This window comes from Choloepus didactylus, chromosome 22, assembly GCF_015220235.1.
Source record: "Choloepus didactylus isolate mChoDid1 chromosome 22, mChoDid1.pri, whole genome shotgun sequence".
NCBI classification, from domain to species: domain Eukaryota; kingdom Metazoa; phylum Chordata; class Mammalia; order Pilosa; family Megalonychidae; genus Choloepus; species Choloepus didactylus.
In genome coordinates, this window is record NC_051328.1 from 37,107,158 (window position 1) to 37,131,416 (window position 24,259).

Below are 24,259 nucleotides of genomic sequence, written 5' to 3' on the forward strand. Positions count from 1 at the left end.
AGCCCGGCTGTGGTAGGGCCAGAGGGCCCCACTCGGTCACCACAACGTCAGATGAAGGGTCCAGGATGTTTGCTGAAACCAGAGCGGAGGGAAGGTTCTGAAGCCTTTTCTAGGAGTCACAAGGCACATTTCTACGTCTTGGAAAATGAAACGCAGAACCTGTCTACATCAACCCTGTGCTTCCTTATTTGGCACTCTCCCCGCGGACGGAGCCTGTAATGGAAATGCATCTTAAACAGCTCCACGGGCAGTGTCTCTGCTGAACGGTGTCCTTGGGAAACCGGTTGTCTTTTTATTATTCCCGTTAAAACGAACGTGAGTTATGTCTTGTTTCTTCACAGATTATTGAAGACAACCCCTTGGGGTCTCTTTGCAGAGGGATTTTAGATCTCAACACCTACAACGTTGGTACGTGCACACCGCCTTTCTTTATTTTAACTTTTTATCCTGGTAACACACACAACTCCATTTCCCATTTAACCCCTTTCAACCCCTACAGTTCAGCAGGATTAATTACGTTCACAATGTGGTGCTACCATCACCACCATCCGTTACCAAAACTTTTTCATCGCCCCAAACAAACTCTCTACCACTCAAGCAGTAACTCTGCATGCCCGTCTCCCCTGACCGGTGGTAAACTAATCTTTCTTTCTCTAAGAATTTGCTTATTTAAGGTATAGCATATAAACAAATAATACATTTGTCCTTTGGCAGATGACTGATTTCACTCTCCGTGATGTCTTCAGGGTTCAGCCACGTGGCAGCATGAACCGGAACTTCATTCCTTTTTACAGCTGGATAATAGTTCATTTTCCTTTCATCTGCTTCCTCCTCTTGGCTGTCGGGAACACTGGTGTACAAGTACGCGGCTGAGCCCCTCTGTCAGTTTTTTTAGGGAGATACCTAGAAGTGGGCACAAATAGTGTTAGCCTGGACCCCCACCCACACCCCCAAATCCTGCGCCCAGAGCTGCCGCGGCCGAGCAGGGAGGTGGCTGTCGCGGGCCCCGTCCAGCGCTGGCCATTGATGCGGCCTGTTCCCTGGCCGAGGGGCGAGCATTTGGGCCGAGGTGGTCACTGAGCGTGGTGTCTGCCCGTCGTCAATATCTGCAATGTGCTGGAACCGAAGCTGGCATCCAAGTGTGAGATGTGTCAGCTGTTGTTACCAGCCTTGCCACCACTGTCCGTGCTTCCCAGGCTTTTCCTAGATGGGCCGAGGCGGTGGCCGGGCCAAGAGGGAGCAGGAGCGGGGCGCCCGGGTCCTGAGCCCAGTTAAGACCACAGACCCGTCACTTCTCTTCTCCGAGGCTCGGCCTCCTGGCTGGAGCTGTTGCCAGGGGGGTGGGGAGGGTGCAAGGATGGGGCTCAAGCACGCAGGTGCACCCAGTGGGGGCGAGGATGGGCTTTGTGCTGGGATTCCTGGCCTCTGAGCATCCTTTTAAATGGACCTTGCTGTTCCCATGTGAAGGGACACAGCAGGGAGAGGCATCCTGGGCAAAAAGCCAAAGAAGCTTTATCTCTGGGCAGCCCCCACTACCCGGAGCAGGCCTGTGCCCTCCCTGCAGCCTGCCCATCCCGTAGCCTGGGCTCGCTCTCTCTGGGACCCTCCTGGGGAGCCCGTGCATCTGTCCAGCCTCAGAGCAAAGCAGCCCCGGAATTTCTTGCTCCTGTTGCCAGTGCTTTGTTTTCTTCATTTGTTGCCCTTTTTGTTCCTCACGACAATCCAGTAGGGTAGGTGGGAGGGGGATTCTTTGCTGCAGGGAATGGAGGAGAAAATCAAGCCCTAAGTGGGCACAGGGCCCGCCCAAGTCCCATGGGGAGCTGGTGGGCATCGGGGCCTGGGGGATGTGGCTTCCTGCCTCCTTTCAGATGCCCTCTGCACCGTCTCGGCCGCCTTTGCAGAGCAGAGGCACATGGCTCTGGGGTTGTGTGGAGGGATTTGGGGTCGGGTTTGATTTGAGCCTCAGCTTTGCCACTGCCAGGTGTGTCCCCCCTGCTCCCCACACCTGTTCCCCTGTCTCAGGGAGCCTCAGTGGTCTTTTCTATAAAATGGGAATATTAACAGCAACATCCCCCAAGGCTGTTTTAAGGATTAAACAAGACACTGTGCATGCAAGCTGCTTAGCATATTGCCTGGCATAAAAGAGCTCAGAAACGCTAGCAACTATAACATTCGGCAGGTGATTTCTCCTCGTAGCCTTAATTTTCAGATCCGTAAAATACTTTTGCATCTTGTATTCGTTTCCTGGGGCTGCCGTAACCAACCACCGGGAACATAATGGCTTAAAAACAACAGAATGTTTCTTCCCCTCACAGTTCTGGAGGCTGGAAGTCCAAAATCAGGGTGTTGGCAGGGTCGGACCTCTGGGGGCTCTGAAGGAGGGTCTGTCCTAAGCCCGTCCTTGCTCCTGTTGGCTGCCGGCCATCCTTGGTGTCCTTGGCTCGTGGCCACCTCACTGCAGACTCTGCCTCTGTCCTCACGTGGCCTTTCCAGTTTCTCAGTTCCCTTCTCCTTTCTCTCATAAGAACACCTGCCATTGGATTTTAGGTGCAGGAGGATCCCATCCCAAGATCTGTAATGTAATTATACCCGCAAAGATCCTACTTCCAAATAAGCCACATTCCAGGAGCCGGGCGTGAGGACCGGCTCTGTCTCGGGCAGGCCCTGCTGCCCCGGCCATGGGCTTCACCCACACCGCCCATGAAGCATCTTGAGACTGCGCCACAAAGCAGATGCCCAGGCAGTGACCCCCGCACCGGCAGCTTGGTTTGGTCCAGGACAGAAAGGACTGGGGTGCAGGAAGCCTGGCCGTGTGGCCTTCTCCCAGGTCGACTGGTCTTTTGTTATTCCCTCCCACAGTGAAATCCCCACAAGGGAAAAACCAGAAGCCTTTTGTCTTCATCCTGGAGCCCAAGAAGCAGGGGGACCCTCCGGTGGAGTTCGCCACCGACAGGGTGGAGGAGCTGTTCGAGTGGTTTCAGAGCATCCGGGAGATCACCTGGAAGATCAGCGCCAAGGTGGGCACCTCTCTCCCCTGCCGCTCAGGTGGGCCTGGTGTGCTGGGGCCTTGTGCCGACTGCGGAGGCCCTGGGCAGGTCTGGGTGGCAGGAGGAGCAGGTTCGGGGGCCACGTGGAACGCGGGGAGATGAGGTGGGTTCAGAGAGGGGGGTTGTCACTCATAGGAAGAGGGAAGGGACACTGGAGGTCCCACGGGAAGTGCTGGGTCCAGCTGGAAGCTTCAGAAGGCTCAGTGGGTGTTCAGTGACTCTCCATGTTTAGGGCCTGGCTGCCTTCTCAGCTTACCAGGCAAGCATTGCCATCCCCAGGGAACATTTTCTTGTTTTCTAAACATTGTACCACACGTCCTGCATCCTACACACAGAAGCATTCAGTGGGCTCTGCTGCTCTAGACCCGGAGGGCCCTGGGAGTAGAGCAGTAAATAAGACCCAGTTCTTTCCCTCCAAAGGTTGGTATTCTTGCAGAGGAATTCCACTTAGAGAATGGACTCTGCAGTGCTACTCTGGAGTGACAGTACTTGGCTAGAAGTGTTTTGAGAAGGTGTGAGATCCTGTGTCGGAACAGGAGGTTTGGAATTAGGCCGACTGGAGGAGTCTGAATGCTAGCAGGGCTGGGCCCTGGGCAAGGACCCAAACTGGTCTGAGCCTAGTTTCTTTGTCTGCAACAAGAGGAACTGAATACCTAGCTCCAAAGACGAAGTGAAGGTGGAACGAGACAGTGCATGGAAAGTGCTAGGCTCAGTGCACGACACACAGCAAGGGCTCGGTCCACGATGGTATTTAATTATCGTATCATCATACCAGAGTGATGTGGGGGACTACTGTCACATCTTGGATGATGGAGTAAGGTGCTGATGGCTTTTTCTTGTGGTCAGAAAACAGAAGAAATTTTAGGGTTTCCAATGTCCCCACTAGCTTGTAAGGTAGATCTTGATCCATACAGCTTGATTATGAAACTTTCCTGGGACCTCTTGGGTTCCTCTGACTTCTGATGCAGTCAATGAGCTGCTCTCTTCTAGGGTCCAGAGAGTGATCAGCCTGTCTTCCCTTTATCCTGGGGGCCTCACATCTTGGCCTGTCTGTGGTCCGCAGAGGACCCACGAATCACTCTTTCAGCTCCCCTGGAGTGAAATCCTTTTCTTTAGAAGCCTCTCTGTGGAGGGACGGTCAGTTGGGCGCCCTTCCTGGCAGGGGCCCTCATCTCTTCCCTGTCCCAGAATGCAGCCTGAGGCTTTCCATCTGGCTCCCGAGTCTTCCCGGGCTTGTCACACCATCGCCAGCCACTTGGGATGAGCCATGAGTTTGTTCCCATTTTTCCTGATGGAGGCATCTGCCCTCTGGTGCCTCTGACACAGGACAGCTCTCAAGCACAAGAGGGCGCCACCGCGCCGAGGGTCACTTGAAAAGTCATTTCCCCTTCCCCCTGGGTGTGTGCTCATTGCCGGCTGAATGGTTGTCATCACAATCTGTGTGCCCGCTGATTCACCAGCACGTGATCCTCCCATTTAGTGCATCCAGGCTCCTCTAGCTGAAAACAGAGACAAACAGCAGTGAGCAAATTCTTAGCCCCTTTATATTGCCTGGTACACACTGGCTGTCTCCACTTCTCTTAATGGAGAACAATGTGAGTTCACTTACAAGTTCTTGCTGTCGTTCACACTCCACCCCCACCCACTTCCTGCCTCCACTGAGTAATATCTTTCTCAAACTAAGCTTGGCTCTCTCCAAGGCTGCTGTTCTATGCCTTTGATCTACATTTCCTTTTAATTGGTTTTTATATTTGTTAAGATTTCACAAGAAATATTTTTTAAATCCTTCTTATTGCATTTGAAGGTTGAAAACTAAGAGTCACCCATCTGCTTGGGCACAACCACCCTGTACCAGGAGCTGGTGGGGGCATGAGGAGAAGTCCCTGTTCTGCCCTTGGGAAACCAACCTGAGATGCACTCTTAGCTCATTGCAGGGAGCTCACAATTGTGCCTGCCCCTAAGAACCTGCTCAGCCTCTATGTTTTTATCCAGTCACCATCCTCCTTCAGTTGTGGCAACCAGTAGATCAATAACAAAATTCATCTGAAGCCTAACCACTGAAGTGTGTTGTGACTTTGTGTTCTAAATGGCCTGATGGGCCAAGTCTGTCGGTCTAGAGAGTTATTCTTATACAATTTTGAAGAAGCCACTGGCATTTCATATTGAATTGATACTGACTCCTGCTGAGCTAGGGAAAAACGTGAAGCTCCACTCACTGTCGTGGCTCTGTGTTTTGTGATTGAAGCCAAAGTTCCATGATCAGTCACCAGTGCAGGGTGCCCTACCCCACTCCACCCTCGTTTTAATCAATTCTGTTGTCCTGAGAGGTGAGGCTTCCTCACCCAGAACAACTCCATGTTGAAAACTGGAGCACAAAGGCACGTTGACCCAACGAGCAGGAGAAAATTCCAACATTTGAAAAAAGAAACAAACTCTGGCTTCAGGGAAACAGGCATTTTGCTCTTGACTGTCTGGACGACATCATCTTTGCTTTGCTTCGGCCCCATTCCATCCCCGCATTCCCCTCTAGCCTTGCTGCTTGCTATGCCTTGCTTTGCGCCCAGGGAGTGTAGTAAGGTCTGATGAAACTTGGGTGTGTGTTGATGGGCTGGGGCAAAATTTTGGAGGCTTGTGGCCACATTCAAAGCTGTCTTGGTGATGTGCCCTCCTGGGGCAATCTTATGGAGGAAATCGGGTGGCCATGCCTGCTTGTTTCCCAGGAATGGACTTTCCCAGCCTCTGCAGAGGGGAGGTATCTCCAGGGCAGTCTGAGTTGTCACATTTGTTGAGTGTTTGCCTCATGCCAGGCAGGAGCTAAGGCCCCCTTGTTTAGTTCTCACTCCAGCCCCACAAGGTGGGACTCATGTTAGCCTCGTTTTACAGTCGCGGGAACTGAGGCACAGAGATTGTAAGACTTGCCCAAATGACACAGCCGATAAAGAGCAGGGCCAGGTTTTGAACCTGGGACTCTGCTCTACTTCCCCCTTTTCTAACCACTGTGCCGTGTCGCTTCTCTCACTAATCACTACCTGTCACCTGAGCACATGGCACCTGCCGAGACCCACTCTCGAGGGATGTATCTCGGTGGGAAATAAGACCTGGGAACTAGCATTGAACTGCACTGATGAGCGAGTCGGGGAGGCACGGTGCATGGCTGGGCAATGCTAAGACAGAGCGAGACGGCCAGTGTTCCAGGAGGCTTGAGGAAGGCAAGGCCCCTTTCCTGGTGTGGGGGACAGTGATCCCCGCAGGCTTCACAGAGAGGGAGTGGCTTGGGCAGAGTCCAGAGGAGACGCTGGCCACAGGGTGGGGAGTCGGGAGCTTAGGGCTGTGGTTCAGAAGGACCCAGGGTGTGAACCTCAGGGCTGGACACAACAGGCTGTGTAGAGAAGTCACCTCCGGGAGCCGGTGGCCGCTGGGGCATGTCAGCCACGCAGAGTCGAAGTGTGGGGTGGGGATGGGGGCTTTGGGTCGGGCTGGCTCTGTCACTGCTACGCAGCCTGGGGTAAACTGCCTAACCTCTCTGCGTGCTGCGATTTCTTTGCAAAATGGAGATAAAATCTGCCACACAGGGGGATGTGTGGACTCTCGGAGATACTATCCAAGGAGCCCATGGCATGTGACGTGTACTAAGATGCATCCCCAAATGGTGACTGTCACTCTCTACAACAGTCTCTCAGGGCCCCACTTGGCCAAGGAGAACATGAGCGTCTGAGATGGGGAGGCCTGAGGGGTTTCCTGGTTTGGGGTCAGGTGGGGAGCTCATCTCCCTCAGGAGGAGCTGGACTTGACCGTGGTTTCCCTGGAGTGGAGCTGTCTCCTGGTCCGGAGCACGTGGGCCTGGGCAGAGCAGGGACGGGCACAGTCGGGGCGGGAGGATGTCGTGGACATTTCAGGGCGGAGGGGTGCAGAGGACAGGGTGGTGGCCTGCGGGGCTCACGAGGACGGGAGGTCATGGACTTCGGGGACTAGAACTGCTGAGTGATAACTGTGTTTTTGTGGGAGGGGATAGGGCAAGAGGCAGACAGCAGAGGGCTGAGGAGGGTGGAGTGGTGACAGAAGAGGACCCTGTCCTGACGAGGGTGATGCCAGGGGCTGAGCTGGACACAAAACTGAGGAAGGAACGACTTGGTCAAGCAGTTGGGCAGTGAGAGGAAGGAATGAGGGGCAGGGCAGGGGTTTCCTAAGTAAGGGATTAAAGATCCGAGCCTGCGAGAGGGGAAGGGGCTGGTGGGGTTGAGGGCCTAGAGGAAAAGAGAGAGGGAGAAAGGGTCGGGGGTTGGTGCTTGGGGTGGGGAAGAGGCAGCGGAAGAAACTGTTGACCAGAAGAGGTGGGGGGCTGGGGGCCGAAACTGACGACGATTGACTCGATGCAGGAGAACAACATGAGGTACTGGGAGAAGAACCAGTCCATCGCCATTGAGCTCTCCGACCTGGTCGTCTACTGCAAACCCACCAGCAAAACCAAGGACAATCTAGGTAACCTCTCCCCGTGGCTCGGTCTTCTAGGGGGTGAAGTGAGTGTGGTTCCTGCTCGTTCTTACCTGCCCTGGGCGGCAGCCTCACCGCTTGTCCTCGGCGTGGGGACGCTGGCACGACAGGCCCTTCTGGTGGCTTCAGTAGGAAGTCTCTTAGGGTATTTGTTTTTTATTGCTGTTGTAACAAATTACAACAAACTCGGTGGCTTAAAAGAACACACATTTGTTCTCTTCACTGTTTTGGAGGCCAGAATTTCCAAGTGACTTTCCCGGGACTGAATCGAGGCGTGGGCAGGGCCGCGCTCCCCCAGCTCCTCGCCCAGCTCCCGGTGGCTCTGGGTGTTGTGGAGCTGTGGCCGCCCCCTCCCATGTCCGTCCCTGAGGTCAGTGGCCGCCTCCTCCACTGATGGGTCGGATCTCTCTCTGCTTCTCCCTTATGGGATACTTGTGATTATATTTAAGGCCCACCTGCATAATCCAGAATATTCTCCCCATCCCGAGGGCCTTAATTTACTCAGGTTTGCAGAGACCCCTTTGTCACCTAAGGTAGTGTTCACAGATTCCAGGGACGGGGCCTGGATATCTTTGGGGGGTCATTATTCAGCTGACCACAGAGGGAGGCAGACATGGATCGTCTGCCAGATTCTCCAGTGGCAAGTTTTTTGATGATCCCGTAATGAGCGAAGCTGCTCATATTTTATTCCCTGTTTCTTGGAGCCTTTTGAGAAATTATCTTTGATCTCAGTAATTGGTGATCCCAGGATGGAGGACTGGAGAGATAGTAGTAAACCGCAGTTACCTGTTAGTGGGAGGCTGGTCCCCAGGCACCTTCCCAAGCCAGAGCAGGAAGCCAAGGCTTAGAGCCGAACTTGGCCAGGCTCATGCTCGTGTGCTCGTCACCTGGGTGTCCCACCAAGCATGCTTGCGCGACCCTGTGCTGCTACCATTCCTCTTCCCCTCACCCACCAGGCACCCCCCCTTCCTATCACATCCCTACCTCTGGGCAGCAGCTTGGGTTGTTTGTCTGGGGTCTAACATCCTGGATGATGATGCCCGATCTCTTCTCTGCGTCTTCATTTCTAAAACCATCCACACCTCCCTCTTTCCACAACTGTACCACTTTTGGGTTTTCTTGATCAAGGCTGTTGGTAGTTTTAAACAAAAAATAAACTGCAATAATCCTAGACTACAAGCTGTGGGAAAACTGGGACCTCTTCTAATATCTGGGACCCCTGGAAGGTAAGAATCCATAGCAGTCACAGGGTAATATCATCATAACCACTTGAATGTCTTGTCAAAGAGTTTAGAAATAACTTGTTTTATTTTACAACCTGAGCATCCAACCACTGCACTAAGTATTGAAAAAATGCATGGCTGCAACGCAAAACAAACAGTGGCTTCCTTCCCTGTGCGTGCAGAAAACCCCGACTTCCGAGAAATCCGCTCTTTTGTGGAGACCAAGGCTGACAGCATCATCAGACAGAAACCTATCGATCTTGTGAAGTACAACCAAAAGGGCCTGACCCGTGTCTACCCAAAGGGACAAAGGGTTGACTCGTCAAACTACGATCCCTTCCGCCTCTGGCTGTGTGGCTCACAAATGGTGGCGCTCAATTTCCAGACTGCAGGTAAAGGAGGACCGAGTGTGGCCAGGATATCAAAAAGGCCTTGGGTCATTCCAGGCAGGAGTGGCTGGAGTCACTGGGCTGATACCAGTGTCCCAGAACAAGCACTCCTTGTCTTAGGAGCTCTCAGTATCCACCCAGGATGCTAGAGCCAGGCCCATCAGTTGAGTGGAGTGACGGAGGGAACCGATGGCACTTGAGTCAGGCAGGCCTCCTGAGTTCAAGTGACAGAAGCTGAGTCAGTCTGGCCTGGGAGGAACAGGAGATGCATTAGCTCATGGGATTAGAAAGTCCAGGAGTTGATTCTTAGCTTCAGGCACAGCTGGATCCAGGTGCTCAATGGCTGTATTTGGGGCTCTCTCCTCTTGGTCCATCCCTCTTTGAGGGCTTCATGCTCAGGCTGTCTTCCAGAGGTATCCATATGCTGGGAAAAACCAGCATGCAAAGCTTTTTTCATACAGATAGTAGCAAAGAGCCCGAAGCTCTGCACATTTGTTGTTCTTATTTCAGCTTCTCTTGGGGATCCACCATCTGTAACTCCTTTTACATTCTTCACCATAGCTGCAGAGTATTCCTGTGAATGGGACTGTAATTGATCTCACACATCTGCTGTCGACACCCACGTTGGTTATTCCCCATCATTTACCACTGCAGACAGTACTGCCTTCCATGACCTCCCACGAGTGTCGTTCACAGATGTAGGCGCACACCTGCGGAATGAGATGCTCAGAACTGCAGTGTGGGTCACACAGCATGTGCATTTACACATTCTGATCCACTTGGCTCTGGAGAGAGACGTTGAGCCCCTGGACCAGCTGTGTCTGAGCTAAGAAACTTGGCCAAACTGCACTCCCTGGAGATTAGGGGTTGGACTGTGAATGGGTAAAACATTTGAAAACACCATTTCGGGCATAACTTCACCAACTTAGTTTTATTGCACTTTTGAATCTCTTATTGGTATGTCTTTTCTTACCAGTAACACTGACCACTGGAACATTTCTTTTGTGAACTGTGTATGCTTTTTACCCAATTTTTCTAACGAGGTGTAGGTATTTATAGCATAATCTTATCTGAGCTCTCAACAGGTTAAAAAGTTTATGCATATATGTTGACTGATCATTTGAGTTAAAATGACTTTTCTTTCTATGTAGAGATTTTTTATCTTCTAGCAGTTTTTAAGTACTTTTTTCTTTTATGGTTCTGGGTTTGCTAGCATACTTGGAAAGGTATTCCCCAGCCTGAGATTTTTTAAAAATCCCATATTTTCTTCTACTCAGATATCTATTTTAACAACAGCCTCAAATTATTTTTGGAAAAAAGTATAGGTCATTTAGCACCTAGTGAGTCCTGGCCCAGGAGGCCCACGAGCTCGTGTTCACCTTGCTTCCAGATAAGTACATGCAGATGAATCACGCCTTGTTTTCCCTCAACGGGCGGACGGGCTATGTCCTGCAGCCTGAGAATATGAGATCAGAGAAGTACGACCCGACACCTCCGGAGTCGCAGAGGAAGATCCGGATGACTCTGACGGTCAAGGTGAAGCCCCAGCCCCACTTCCTCGCCTGGTAGCTGGGGCTCCCCTCCGCCAATTCTCAGGGGTCCCTGGTGCTGGTGCTGTGGTCCTCTCAGTTCAACTGTTAACACCAGGGAGGGTGTTGTATAGAATCATTTGGGGGAAGGGAGAGGGGTCTTCTCCAAACCCATGCAGGTCACCAACCTTGTCATTATGGGGTGAGGTCTGAATCCACTTCCCACTGGGTCCAAACACCTTTAGGGTTCGGCAGGGACTCGGGTGTCCCAGCAGGGTCAGCCCCTGGCCAGGAAAAGGTATAAATCAAGCAGGGGAGAGTTGGCCAGTTGGTCCTTTACCAAGGGAGAAAGTTTGTCCTGCATTGGCCAGTTTCAGGGCTCAAATCTTTTTTCAGTTCATCCAACTTTGTGGTCTTGCTTTTCTAAACTCTATTGAAAACCGCGGAAGGTAGAGAAATGAACTGTTTCTCATATGATTAAGGAAATATAAAGAAAGCATATGTGCCCCAAAGTCTTTAAATGAAGACCAGTTACCAAAAGGCTACCAGCCTTCCCCTCTCTATCTGCCCACCTGGGCTGGGTGTGCTCACTGATGTGCGCAGGTGGGAGCCACCTGTTGCGAAGATGTCATGGGGAGGTCAGATCCTGGCTCCATCTTTAGATGGCTTTGCAACCCTGGGGAGTCCCCTGGGGGATCCAAATCAGTTCTCTGCCTTCCTGAAAGGGAAACCATGTGGGTTTCCACTTCAGGAGCTCTGGTTTCTCCAGTAAATTAATCCTCTTGGCAATGCAGGCTCACACAGACTCTGAACCCAAACTGGCCTCCACGCTCGGCCACCGTGCCTGGTGTGTTTATCTCTTGGCAGGATATATCTGGGGGATTTGGGTACTTACCTTTGGTGTCCTAGGTTCTTGGTGCTCGCCATCTCCCCAAGCTTGGCCGGAGCATCGCCTGTCCCTTTGTAGAGGTGGAAATATGCGGCACTGAGTACGACAACAACAAGTTTAAGACAACAGTTGTGAGTAAGTTGCCGATGATTCTTTCTTCTTTTCAACCCCAAAGCAAGTCGAAATGTATGTCGGGGATGCTGTTTATTGGGGCATTGGGGATTTTGTAGTGTAGTGTTGCTGTCTGGGTCCTTTCGTTTTTCCCTCTGCCCTGCTAAGCTTCAGCTCAGGGAACACGGGCACTGTTACGGAGCGGGGCCCGTACCCAATGTGGTGTGTCTGTGCACACAACTCAGGTGGGGCATCTTGGGTGAGGCTCCCACCCCGAGCGCCATGACGTAGGGGTGGTCATCTCTGTGCAACAGCCCCGACCTGTGTATCTGCTCAGTAGTAAAGGCAAAGAAGGAGAGAGACGGAGGGAGAGAGAAGGAGGGCTGTCCGGTCCCAAGGGAGTCAGCCGAGCTGGGTGATCTTACTCCAAGGTGGCAGGAGGGACAAGAGAAATGCTTGCTGTTCTCAGGGAAGCCGGGAGAAGACCCTGACCTGGGGCCTTTCGAGGTGCAACATCCCTGCCCCCCAGTAAAAGGCGGCCTGACGACCGACACCAGCACTGACCAGTTAAACTGGCGAGTCGGGTCTCTGGAGGGGAGTGGAGCTGGGAGAGGTGTAAAGGGGCAGGTGGTCTCCTCTGCCTGCTCACCAAGAGCCAGGGCTGCTGCAGCAGCTGTGTTGCTTATTGGAAAAAAAATTTATTTAGATTTTCTTAGCTCTTGGTATAGATGCAATTCACATACATCACGTACAGATCATCAAGCCAAGAAGGAATCCACTGATAATTCACACCGCCTCTTACTCAGCCTATAATTTGGTACCTACAATGTTACTCAGGACATCTAAACTGAAACAAAACAGTTTGACTTGGGGCTCCTTTCCTTTTCTCTTGTGCCTTCTGGGGGGGTGGGCTGCCTGGCAGAGGTTAGCCAGGGGAGGTCAGGCATTCTGGGTCATTCAGAGGCTGGCCAGTCGGTCCCGAGAAATGGTGATTTCACTGTTGCTCTGGCATAACGTGGGCCTCGGTGGTGTTTGGGTCAGTGATGTCCTACAGGGAAGAGATGTTTGGGGACAGAGACTGAGACATTTGCCACATCGAGTCTCAGGAGGAGGGTGGGATCATCAGACTGGAAGGTTCTTGGCTGATGCTAAAGCTGGTGGTGCTTGTGGGCATTGAATTTACCCCAACAGTCAGTCTTGGCCTTTCCAAGGGGCACTCCCACCAGGGGGCCTGAAGCCTGCTCTCCAATACAGCAGCCCCCCAGAGCTGCAGAGCAGAGCATCATGCTGTGGGGGGAGGCAGCTGGCCAGGGGTTCTGAGCACCCCTACGCGTTCTTGCTGCGTGGGTCAGACTGCAGGCATCCAGGTGCTGAGCGGCTCCTGCAACTGGCCACAGGGTGACTCCAGGAACTGCTTGCCCCAAAACTGCTAGGTCCTGGGCCCCGCAGATGTGGCACAACCCACTGTATACGTAGCATCTCTCTCAGCCTGTCATGTCATCTGGTGGGGAAGGGGCATTGGCACAACTGCTGCCACCGCACACTGTTTGTTGAGCAGGGAACCAACCCTTTTGCTCTCCTGCATGAGGTCTCGTCTGCTGTCGGCATTTACGGAGTGTGGCAGGCTTAATCCTTCCTGCGTTCCTCAATGAGGCTGGGGTTCTTCCCTGACAGTTCTAGAACATGCAACTATCTCTCTCTTCAATGAGCCTCTACCTACTCACCTTATCTCAGATTAAGGGATGCAGCTCCCAGGCCCTCCCTTCTTGAGAACCCCTTCTCCTTTTTGCCCTTCTGAAAACCACCTACCCCTGCTCTGCCATCCACCTCTCTGCCTTCCCAGGGAGTTGAGGTGGGAGATGTACACAGGGGCAGGTGGTCTCCTGTCATGGCAGCTGTGCCAGGCTTGTGTCCTGTGTGGTGGAGGTGGTGGTGGGCAGTAATTATTCAGATTTTCTTAGATCTTGGCATAGATGCATATTTATTCACAAGGCTGCTAACAGGATGCAGAGAGAGTTGTACCAAGAGGAACTGGTTGAAGACGGCCTCTAATGAGCTGTGATCTCTTCCCAGATGACAATGGCTTAAGCCCCATCTGGGCTGCCACACAGGAGAAGGTGACATTCGAAATTTATGACCCAAACCTCGCATTTCTGCGCTTTGTGGTTTATGAGGAAGATATGTTCAGCGATCCCAATTTTCTCGCTCACGCCACTTACCCCATTAAAGGGATCAAGTCAGGTAAGAGGCCGTCTAATTTGATGGTCAATTTGGGTTAGCATCATGCTTTGGTGTGTGCTGCTGGTTTTAAAAAGAATGGAGAAACCACCCCCATCCCCAAAGTTTCATTAGATCACTGCAAAACGACTGGGTGGCTTGGAGAGCTTTTCTCCTCTTGATGTGCGCTGTGAGCTGGCAAACTGACCGCCCGTCCTTTGCCACTTAGCACACTATGGGAGGGAGAAGGTGCGGTGGGAGGCTGTGTACTTCAAAGCTGGGACATCTGCACGTGACAGTAGATGTTGACTGTCAACTTGGAGCTGCAACACCATGGTTCGAGTCCCTTTTGGAATGTGAGGAGCTGTTCTCCCCAGCCAGGGCTGAGTCTGGTCTGAGCTCTTCTACTTTCCTGGTTAGCAACACAGGCTGGTGGTAAGGCAAGGCTGAGCCCCTGGCCTGAGTTGGGTTCACATCTCCTGAGTGGTCTTGAGCAAGTTATGTTAAGCTGTGGATGGTCGGATTTATTTCTTCAAATTGTTGTGATTTTCATCCATGCTAAACAAAACACAACCCTCCGTGTGGTTTAGGACCAGCTCTCAAGGATCAGGATGCCCTACCCCAGTGGATCCCAGACAGACTGAGGAGCCCCTCTCTGCTCCGGGGAGGGATTTGGGACCCATAGCTCAGTGCTGCTTCTAGGGCCACTTATCAAAGTTGCTACTCTGCAAACGTGGCTACCCTGTGTTGAATGTGGTTTCTATGATTTACTCTCCCGCTGGAGTTCAGTGTACTACAGTCTGCTGGATTTTATGTATAACATTTGACAAAGGGCCCTGGCTAGATGTTGAATTTCCTTCTTCTCCCTTCCTCAGCATTTCCAATGCACAAGAAGTAACATCACAGATCCTTCTGGATTCCTCACGAGGTCACTGTTCCCATTTTTATCCAGATCACATTTTGTTTGCCTTTAAGATAAAAACGCACTATCATTTTAGTTATTTGTATACAAATAGAGACTTTTCTCTTGACATTGTTGGGAAACCTTGGACTCACTGGGGAGATGAACTAGGCCCTCTTTTCATTATTTTTCTAAACTTGGAATGTGTTAGATTATTTCCTAAATTTCTGCTTTTCTTAGTATCATAAATCTGACCTTTTCCCACTACTGGGCACTGGCCTGATGCAGGAGAATGCCAAGTTTGGCTGCTCTTCGTCCTCAGTTCCTGGGGAAGCCCCCTCTGCAGGGGCTTTTGTTCTCCGTGGTGGGCCCAGGACCACCCTGCAGCCTTAGGGTGGGGGCTGGGGCTCTGAGTCACTTCCTAGCAGCCCCCTCCCTGACCTCTGGGAGGGAGGGGCCTGCAGGTTGAGCTCAGTTGCGCCAAAGGAAGGAGCCCCCTAAACTCCAGTGAGCTTCTGCGATTGAGGAGATCTCTGCTGGGAGGGAGACGTGTTCTGATTCCACGCGGAGAAAGTCACAGAAGGTCGCCTTTGGGACCCTCCCAGCCCTTGCCCTTCTTCCAGCTTCTTCTTAATCTAGCGCTATCAGGGAGTTTCGTGAGCCATTCTAGTGAAGTACTGAACCCAAGGTGGGGTGGGTACTCCCAAATTTATAGCCAGTTGATCAGAAGTGCGGGCGGCCTGGACCCCTGAACTTGCGGCTGGAGCCTGAAGGACAGTTTGTAGAGGATCACCACAAGCTGTGGGATCTGGCCTCACCTAGGGAGTCTGAGTCTAAGTGGATCCAGTGACTTGGCAGCTATCTGCTGGTGCTGATTGAGGTTTCTAATCCCAATACAGTTGGTGTCAGAAGCTGTTGGAAGTTGTAGAGGATTTTGATAACCCCCACACCCAACTACCAGGGGTTGGGTTAGAAAATGCAGATTCCTGGGCCTACCGTGGGGTGCGCTGAGAAAACAGAGCTAGATGGGGGCTGCACATTAAGGACATGAATTCCTAAGCAAATGAGTGTATTAAAATGAGAATTTGGGAAAATATTTAAACCATCTTTTTTTTTAGCACTTCAGAAATACCAACTTTCATACTTTACTATGTTAGTAAAGAGTGTCCATTTGCAAGTGGCAGAGGCCTGATGTCTGGTACCTCTCTTGGTACCAGACATCAGGTACCAAGATACCAAGGTACCGCTGCCCCTCGAAACACCGTGGGCTGGAGCTTCGTGGCCCCTCCCGGGGCCTTGGAGAAAGACCAGGGTTGAGGAACCCGCCCCCCCCCCCTTACTGGTCACCAAATCATGCCGATTCACCTAGAAAATCCCATGATTTAGCTTGGAGCATTAACAAACACACACAAAACCTCCAGGATGATTACAAATGGGGCCCCCCACCCCATCCCCAGACTGTGTGAGATGTGCTCAGCGGGGGTCTCGCCTGCCTCCTTTCCTGCTCTCAGCAGGGCCCCTGCACGGACAAACTCATGGTGGGAATGGAATAAAATGAACCATCCCCTGGTGCGCAGGGCACTGGGGGCCTTCTGAACTCCAAAAGAAACTTTGCCTGTGGTCATTAGGGACACACTTAAGCTGTTAAGCTGGCAGGAGCTCTGGAAGGGCAGAAACCAGCATTTGCTATGTTAGGTGCCTTCAACTCTTTCTTTAATCCCCACAGCAATCCTGTGAAAGGAGTTTATCATCTTCCCTTTCAGGCATGGGGTGCTGGTTAACTGGCTCAAGGTCACACCCTGCTAAGACCAGAGCTGGATTCAAACCCAGGAGGGTCTAACTTCAAACCCTGCGTTCCTCTCACGACCCGCCAGATGCTTTAAGTCCAAGCCTCTTTTTCCCTTTCCCTGTGGAACAACAAAACATGACAGCAAGAATAAAAAGAGATCAAACTCTGTTTTTACAGACATTAGGAAGCAGCTTTTACCTTTGTGGTGGTTTGGAGCTGTATGTACCCCCAAAAAGCATGTTCTTAAATGTAATCCACTCCTGTGGGGTGAACCCACGGTAAGGAGGACCTTTTGTGTGTGGCCACCTCTACCAGGATGGTCTCAATCCTATCACTGGAGCCCTTTAAAAGAGGAATGAATTTCAGACAGAGAAAGCCATAGAGGGGCAGCCAGAAGAGAAGGAAGGGGCCAGGAGAGACCACCAGGTGCTTCGCCACGGGACAGAGGAACCCAGGACCATGGAACCCTGGCGGCCAGCCCCAGAATGCCAGTCTTCGGGGAAAAAGGCATCGCCTTGACGAGGCCTTGGACTTCTAGCTGCAAAACCACAAGCCAATTCCCATGGTTTATGCTGTAGCACTAGGAAACTAACACAACCTCTAGACCTGAAGGGCTGGCTGTCCTGTGCAAAAAAAAAATGAGGCTTGGGCAGTAACCAGAGGCGCATGGAGCCAGAGACACTGTGAGTAGACAGAGCTCAGTTCTCCTAATTAGGAAGCTCATGCACAGTACACGGGCTCCCCAACCAGCCTGGGGCACCCCTGCATGGAAAGGCCATCGGGGCTAGACTTAGGCTTCTCATCTCAAAGGATGGGCAACAGACCGGCTTGTTAGACAATTCCAGGTCCCACCCCAGACCTTCAAGTGAGGATGAGCATTTTAACAGGATCCACAGATGATTCACATGTACATTAAAGTTGGGGAAGCACCAGTATATACTGTAAGAATTCTGCTATCCAGGAAACAAACCAGCAAAAAAATCTTATCACCTACAAGGGGGAAATAGACCAGAAGACTTCTCCAGTAGTATTCAATAAGAGCAATCTCCCCCAAATCCTCCATGGAAAAGAGGGTGACCTTAGAGTTTTATACCCAAACTGTCACTCAAGCATAAAAGGACAGATGCTTTCAAACATATGCAATTCAGGGTCTGTCCTATGAGGTCATTTTGAAGAAAACGAAAGAGGACAAATTTGGTCAGGCCATGCATGGAGAAGTTCAGTAAAAAGATGGTGAGCAGTGGGCCATTAGAAAACTTGTGCATTTTGGGCATTTCTTTGTATGCAAATTTTCTATTAATGGGGAACAAATATTGAGCTGTAGTTAATAAGATACAAGTTGAGGTATTCAGGGGGAAGTGTAGTGACATCGTCATCTGATTTTGAAATATATATGAAAAAGACGGATAGAGTGATGGATAACTGATGAAACAAGTATAGGAAAAGGTTAATGGTGGAAGGTAGGTGACGGGTGTACAGGAATTCATTGTAATGTTCTCTTACCTTTGCTCTATGCTTGAAACTTCTCACAAGAAAGCGTCTGAAAAATATAACTAAGCCTTATTTCATGGGAAAATTATGGTTACAAAACAATGCAAATGTTACATACTATGTTGATGTAGAAATAACATAGCTTACCCAAATTAGGAGAAGAAAGGGAGAAAGGCGCAGGGTTATGTAACATGCCAATTTCCTCATCCTAAGCAGTGGAAAGCAAGAGTTTTGGTAGATACTTAAAGATGATAAATCCACTAATAGTGTACAAAGTTCTCTGGGAGAACTAAGAATAATAATTGAACAAGCCCAAACCTGAGTGGCAGAGGGCAAGTGGCAGCTGTGGGAATACCCTAAGGTGGTCACTGTCCCTGGTGGACAATCAGCAGACATGGTGTAAATCAAAAGCTTTCAAAACAACCTAAGTAAATCTCCAAGACACTGGGTTAAAGGGAAACTGTAAAGTTCAGAGTTGCTTAGGTAGGTACTGTCATCTGTGATTTAAAAGAAATTCAGGCATACTTACAGACTTTCTCTGGAAAGCTGCCGTAAACGACGGCTCCTTCTGGGATAGGTGGCTGTGGGGGAGACCTCCATTTTTACTTTCTATTTTATGCTACTTAATTAAAACAAGCAAACCAACCAACCTTTGAGATGTGTTGCTTTAAATATTACTTACTGGTGACAAAAGAATCAGCACCAACTTAACCTCCAATAAAAAGAAACACTGAGCTGACCGTCCAGTGCAGGTCCTGACTGCTTTCTGAGAGCTTTCCGAGGGGGGCGGTCAGTGACACTCAGAACTGCGCGGGGACCGTAAAATCTCCACCCATCGGAAATCTTTAAAGATAAAACACATTTTGCTGTCCAAGGCTTTGGAAAGGCCTAAGTGGAGGAAATAGTCAGTACTTTTACGTCTTTTGGCCTCAGGAGTATTTAAGGAATTGAACACATCTGCCTTCACTCTAAATTCAGGGCTGAATGTTCTGTGGGTTTGAATTTTTTCTCGTTTGAGTGAATCATTTTTGTTTCTGGACGGCAGGTATTTTTACTTTGCCTCCCAGTATGGACTTGGTAGTCAAGCCCACTTTCCCTAGCCCCTCTCCCGAACCATCAGAGTAGTGACTGTGTTTTCTAGAAAGTCAGCCTTGGCACTGGGCACGGACCGCTCCGCTCCTCGAACCTGACAGAGGATCCCTGGGTAGCCCAAAGAAGGTGATGTCTCACCTTACTTACTGCCTCTGTGTTTGTTTTTCCACTCTTGCCGTAGGATTTAGATGTGTTCCTCTCAAGAACGGGTACAGTGAAGACATCGAGCTGGCTTCCCTCCTGGTTTTCTGTGAGATGCGGCCCGTCCTGGTAAGTGTGGTGGCGTGCCATCTGCAGTTCCCTGAGCTCTGCCTGCTGGGGGTCATGGGGATGGCCCATGAGTTGATAGACTTGACCCATAACCCAAGCATGAGACATCCTAAAAGAAGAATCCCTTTCCACTACAGATTTTCCCAGAGGGCCAGGGTTTTTCTTCTCAGCATTCTTCTTTCTTGGAGAATGCTGTACAATTCTAGTAGCAATATAGTTAGAAAGGGTGAGGCTCCTTAGGGGTTCCTCCCGGTTTCATTGGGGCAAGATCAAGCCAGATGACGCTATCCTGGATAAACTCATCCTTCTTGGGTGCTTTTTCCTGCCTACTGGTCTTTGCCTACTCCCTTCAGAGGGCCTGGGCCTGACTTGGCCTGTCCCTGGGAAGGGAATTCATCAATCCCACTTCCTGCAGTGAGTGGCCGTCCTTTTGTGGTTCTTTGTGCCTGGAGAAGCCTCCTTTCTTGGTCTTTTTAGTTTTCCAGGGCCCTGAAGACGTTTGGTTTCTTCTTCGACTAACCAGTTGGGGAAGACCTGGGGGGAATCCTGGGCTCACTGGACTACTGAAGGATGAGACAGGGTCCCTCAGGACAAGCTGCACAAGCTGTCGGTAGTTCAGGTCTTGTGTTGGATGGTAGTAGATGGTGGCAGAATGTCTTGATATTGGTTGTGATTCTGGAGCTCGAGAATCTTCACGAGGGCCTCTCCCCTAGAATCAAACCCCTTGGTGCGTGGTTTTGCAATGTCTCATATGTGGCCAATAAAGTTTCCCAATAATTGGCCGTTCCCTGGGCAGAGAAATCACAGCCTGCAATGTTGCTGCTCTGGCCCTAAGAACTAAACAGTGATTTGGAAGCTGCTTACTTGGCAACTTCCAGAATACAGCCAAGAAGTGTCAAATGGGGAGGGCGATGGTGGGGACGGGGACGACTTTTTAAACAGCCCTAGCAATGCTCCTGTGCTAAAAATTCATGAACTTAACTCAGAGGAAAGAATTTTAGGCTTTTCTGCATAGCCATCTCCTCTATGTTCAGTTTTAGCAAACTTGGTAGTTTTCCCCTCAAAGCATTTTAGAAGCATCAGAATGGAAGAGGATGCGAAAATAAGGACAAAAAGACAAAGGCAGTAAAAGCTGTATGCGGAGACTTAAAAGGCACGGGGGCTGGGGGCGAAAGGTGTCCCTTTTTGTTAGTGTAAAATAAGCTCATGGTGACTAAGGAGATGGATGATGGACCGTTTTCCATTTTAAATGGTGGTGCTTTTGACTGTAAAAAGAAATTTAAAGTTTATATAAAAGTTAGTTTTCACTTGAACTTTAATTATGGATCAAAAAAAAATCACCTTTCATGATTTTTCCTGTGATAGAAATGCTCTGACTTTCATGAAAGTTTATATAAATTCCTCCTTTTACCAGGGTGACTGAGTCAGCCAACAAATCCTTCTTGAGAATTTGCCCAAGTTTTAAATTTCTCTTTTAGAATGAATTATGCTTTTGTCAATTTGTCATTAATAACATGATTTGAAGTCTTTAATAAGTCCATTAAAAGACTGAAGCCAGAAGGTATTATTTTATATAAATGGTTGACAGTAAAAAACTATAGCCAGATTCTGTGGAAAGAATAGTTTTATAATTTGGGAGGAAGGGAGTAAATAAAGTTTAGCGTTTTGGTCTGTTGTTTCCGAGATGTCTGTACTCTTTATATAGGTGGGATAATATTGTTACAATACAAAAGTACGTGTATCTTTTTTTTTTAAAGGCAGGGTCCCCTCCTCCCCCAGCTGTGGCACTGCTGACATGCTGGGCTGTGTGACTCTTGTAGGATGTCTAGCAGCGTCCCCGGCCTCCACCCACTAGACACTAGTAGCATCCTCTTATGACAACCCAAACTCTCCAGATGTGGCCAAATGTCCCCCGGGTGGCAAAATTGTTCTCGGTTGAGAAGCACTGCTTTAGAGTTAGCATAGAAGTACTTTTCAAACTATGGCATAATCATCATTAGCATTTAAACGACTGTGGATTCTGCCATCAGATGGATCCACTGCAGATTAACCATTCCACTGTTGGGCAGTTAGATGGAATCCACTTCTGAAGAAGGCAGTCCTGAACATCCTCGTGTGGTTACCCTTTTTCTCCTTCAGTTCAGAACTATTGACTTAGGATCCATTTCCAGAAACGGAATTAGTAGGATTAATTCAGCAGGAGAGCTTGTAAAATTGTAGAATCTGGGCCCTCAGCAACATCCTTGAACAGGGACGCTTGAAGGCCCTTTGCTCGGTCAAGCTCACCTCGCCCCAGCTCAGCAAAGGATCTGGGATTCTTCTGGGGAAAGGGAAGCAGCACTTCCTCTCTGTGTACATAAAGCCCATCTGCAGACATTTTGCAGAAAAGCAAAGAGATAATAGTGGTTTCGCATGGTGGCAGGATAAGCATTTATCTAGACACTGCTCGGCAATGCTGTCATAAACAACCCAGAAACATTATAAATAATTTAAATGATTAGGTATCACTGGTGGCAGAGAAGATTAGTAGATTTAAAAGAAAATTATGTTTATCCAGATTTGACTTGCTTGATGAGGGAAGCTTAATGTTTTGGCTGCTCTTGGTGATGCCCCTGGAGCCAGAGACAGAGCGAGACGGTGTGTGTGCACGCATGTGTGTTGTGGGCACGGGAGTAGTTGCATGGAGTTCCAAATGGAAAGTCAACTCACACAAATCTGCTTTCTGCAAGAGTTTTAATGGAAAAGTTGAGTATGTGTGAATTTCATTTCAGTTGCTGGTTCTTGGGATTTTATTTACTTCCATGTCTGTTACTTGGTTCTGAGCCATCCCAGGTGCCCTCAGCATGTCTGCCCCACACTGGGGGTGAGCATCTGTTCCAGTTTGCTAATACTGCTGTTATGCAAAATACCAGTAATGGATTGGCTTATTGGGGTTTATTTGGTTACAAAGTTATAATCCTAAGGCCATAAAAGCGTCCAAACTAAGGCATCAACAGTAGCATACCTTTACTGAAGAAAGGCCGATTGCATCCAGAAAACCTGTTAGCTGGGAAGGCACATGGCTGGTGTCTGCCGATTCTGTGTCCTGGGGTTCTGGTTTCCAAAATGGCTTTCTCCAAAATGTCTCTGGGCTTGTCTCTCTTAGCTTCTTCATCTCCTGTGCATCTAGGTGTCGGGGTCCTCTCTTACTTCCTTGGAACAAACTCTAAGCTGGCATGTCCAGACGTCTCCAAGCATCTCCAAATGTCAGTGTCAGTTCTTGGCTTCTCTCCAAAATGTCCCACTCAGCTGCTCTGAGCTTCTGTTTGTGAGCTCTTCTATAGGACTCCAGTGATTAAATCAAGACCCACCCTGAATGGGCAGGGGTCCATATCTTCATGGAAATAACTTAATTAAATATTTCACCCAGTTGATTAACACTCAAAGGATTCCAACCTAATCAATATGAATTCATCTGCCCCCACAAGATTGCATTAAAGAAATGGCTTGGGGGGGGGTGCGCATAATATATCGAAACTGGCACAGCATCTCTCTGAGCTAGGCTGGGTTGTGTTTGGGAGAACTGAGCTCCCTTCCCTGATGCCAAGGAACGACTGGGAAACAGCCTCCATAAAGTATTGTCTGAGCAAGTGATTGATCCAGTCAAGGGCTGAGACGGAGCTGACTCACATTTGCTGAGATAGTGTTTAAATCCCCAGAAAACTGTCAATAAGTACTTTACGCGTCTTTTGGAGAAGCCAATTGCATGTCACAATTACTTTATCAATTTTCAGTCCTTTGTTTTCTTAGCTGTGTAATGGGTTGTAAAGAGTATTTTTTTAATACTATTTTATCACCTAGATGTTGTTTGAGGAGTCCCCATAAACCAGGAACATGAACATAACCACAGCTAGCATCTAGTATATTTTCTTGGCCTTGTATTTTTTTGCATGTGATATTTCTGCAATTATATTCCTATCATACACATGAATGTGTGCTCTTTTTGTATTTTATCTGTGACATGAAGCATTTTTCCACCTGTTACGTGATTGTCAAAGCAAACCATTCCATCAGGGAGAGGCACCCTAAGTCACTCAGCCACTTCCCACCGAGGGACAGTTTTGTTAGCAGTTTTTTGCTTTATAAATGATGAAGGTCTTCATGTAAGTAACATTTTTTGATTAAATGTCATTTCCTGAGGCTAGATATTTAGTAATAGAATAATAGATCAAAGAAAAAAAGACCATATATTTTTATGTATGTCAAATTGTTCTCTGCAAGTAAATAGTTCCTTTTAAATTGATATATTATAGCCTGTCTTGCCATTAATTGAAAGTGGCCTCCACTCAAAAGATCCAGACTGGTGAGATTTAGAAGAATTTTATGGGTGAAAGATGAGCAAGGGTGGTTGAGGAAAGCACGGCAGCTTGAATATCATCCTGGTCACCACCATGTGGGCACTGGCAGCACCTGAGAAACCTGGTTGCCCGGGATCTCTTGAGGACTGGTCCTGAGACAGGTGGATGCTTGGGTGGGCTCAGGTGCCCAGATGGAAGGCCAGTGGGAAGACCAGGAGGAGGTGGCTCTGGGCAAGGGCTCAGCTTGAGCAGGGGGGTGAGTCCCTTTGGAGAAGGGCCACAGCATACAGGCTGGCATCCTGGAATACTGGCGTGTCGGGGGTGGGGGGTGGGGAAGCTGCATGCCAGCAAGCTGGTCCTGGTTTTTGAGGTGAGGGAAGACTTCTTGACACCTGAGGAGACCAGGAGTCACAGGAAAAGATCCTCCTTTTGCCTTGATAGCTGGCTAAAGATCTTCCAGTTTGTTCAAGGCTGTCCCCAAAG

General features: G+C 49.6%; 1 protein-coding gene across 1 annotated transcript in view; it reads left to right on the forward strand.

The window, feature by feature from the left end:
- PLCG2 (phospholipase C gamma 2) overlaps positions 1 to 24,259 on the forward strand; it is a 165,472-nt gene that overhangs the window by 118,492 nt on the left and 22,721 nt on the right. The window contains exons 24-31 of the mRNA XM_037816318.1: positions 342 to 408; positions 2,860 to 3,017; positions 7,424 to 7,526; positions 8,944 to 9,153; positions 10,541 to 10,686; positions 11,589 to 11,703; positions 13,753 to 13,920; positions 19,351 to 19,439. Of these exons, the coding sequence (XP_037672246.1) occupies positions 342 to 408; positions 2,860 to 3,017; positions 7,424 to 7,526; positions 8,944 to 9,153; positions 10,541 to 10,686; positions 11,589 to 11,703; positions 13,753 to 13,920; positions 19,351 to 19,439 (1,056 nt within the window). The remainder of the gene's footprint in view (positions 1 to 341; positions 409 to 2,859; positions 3,018 to 7,423; positions 7,527 to 8,943; positions 9,154 to 10,540; positions 10,687 to 11,588; positions 11,704 to 13,752; positions 13,921 to 19,350; positions 19,440 to 24,259) is intronic.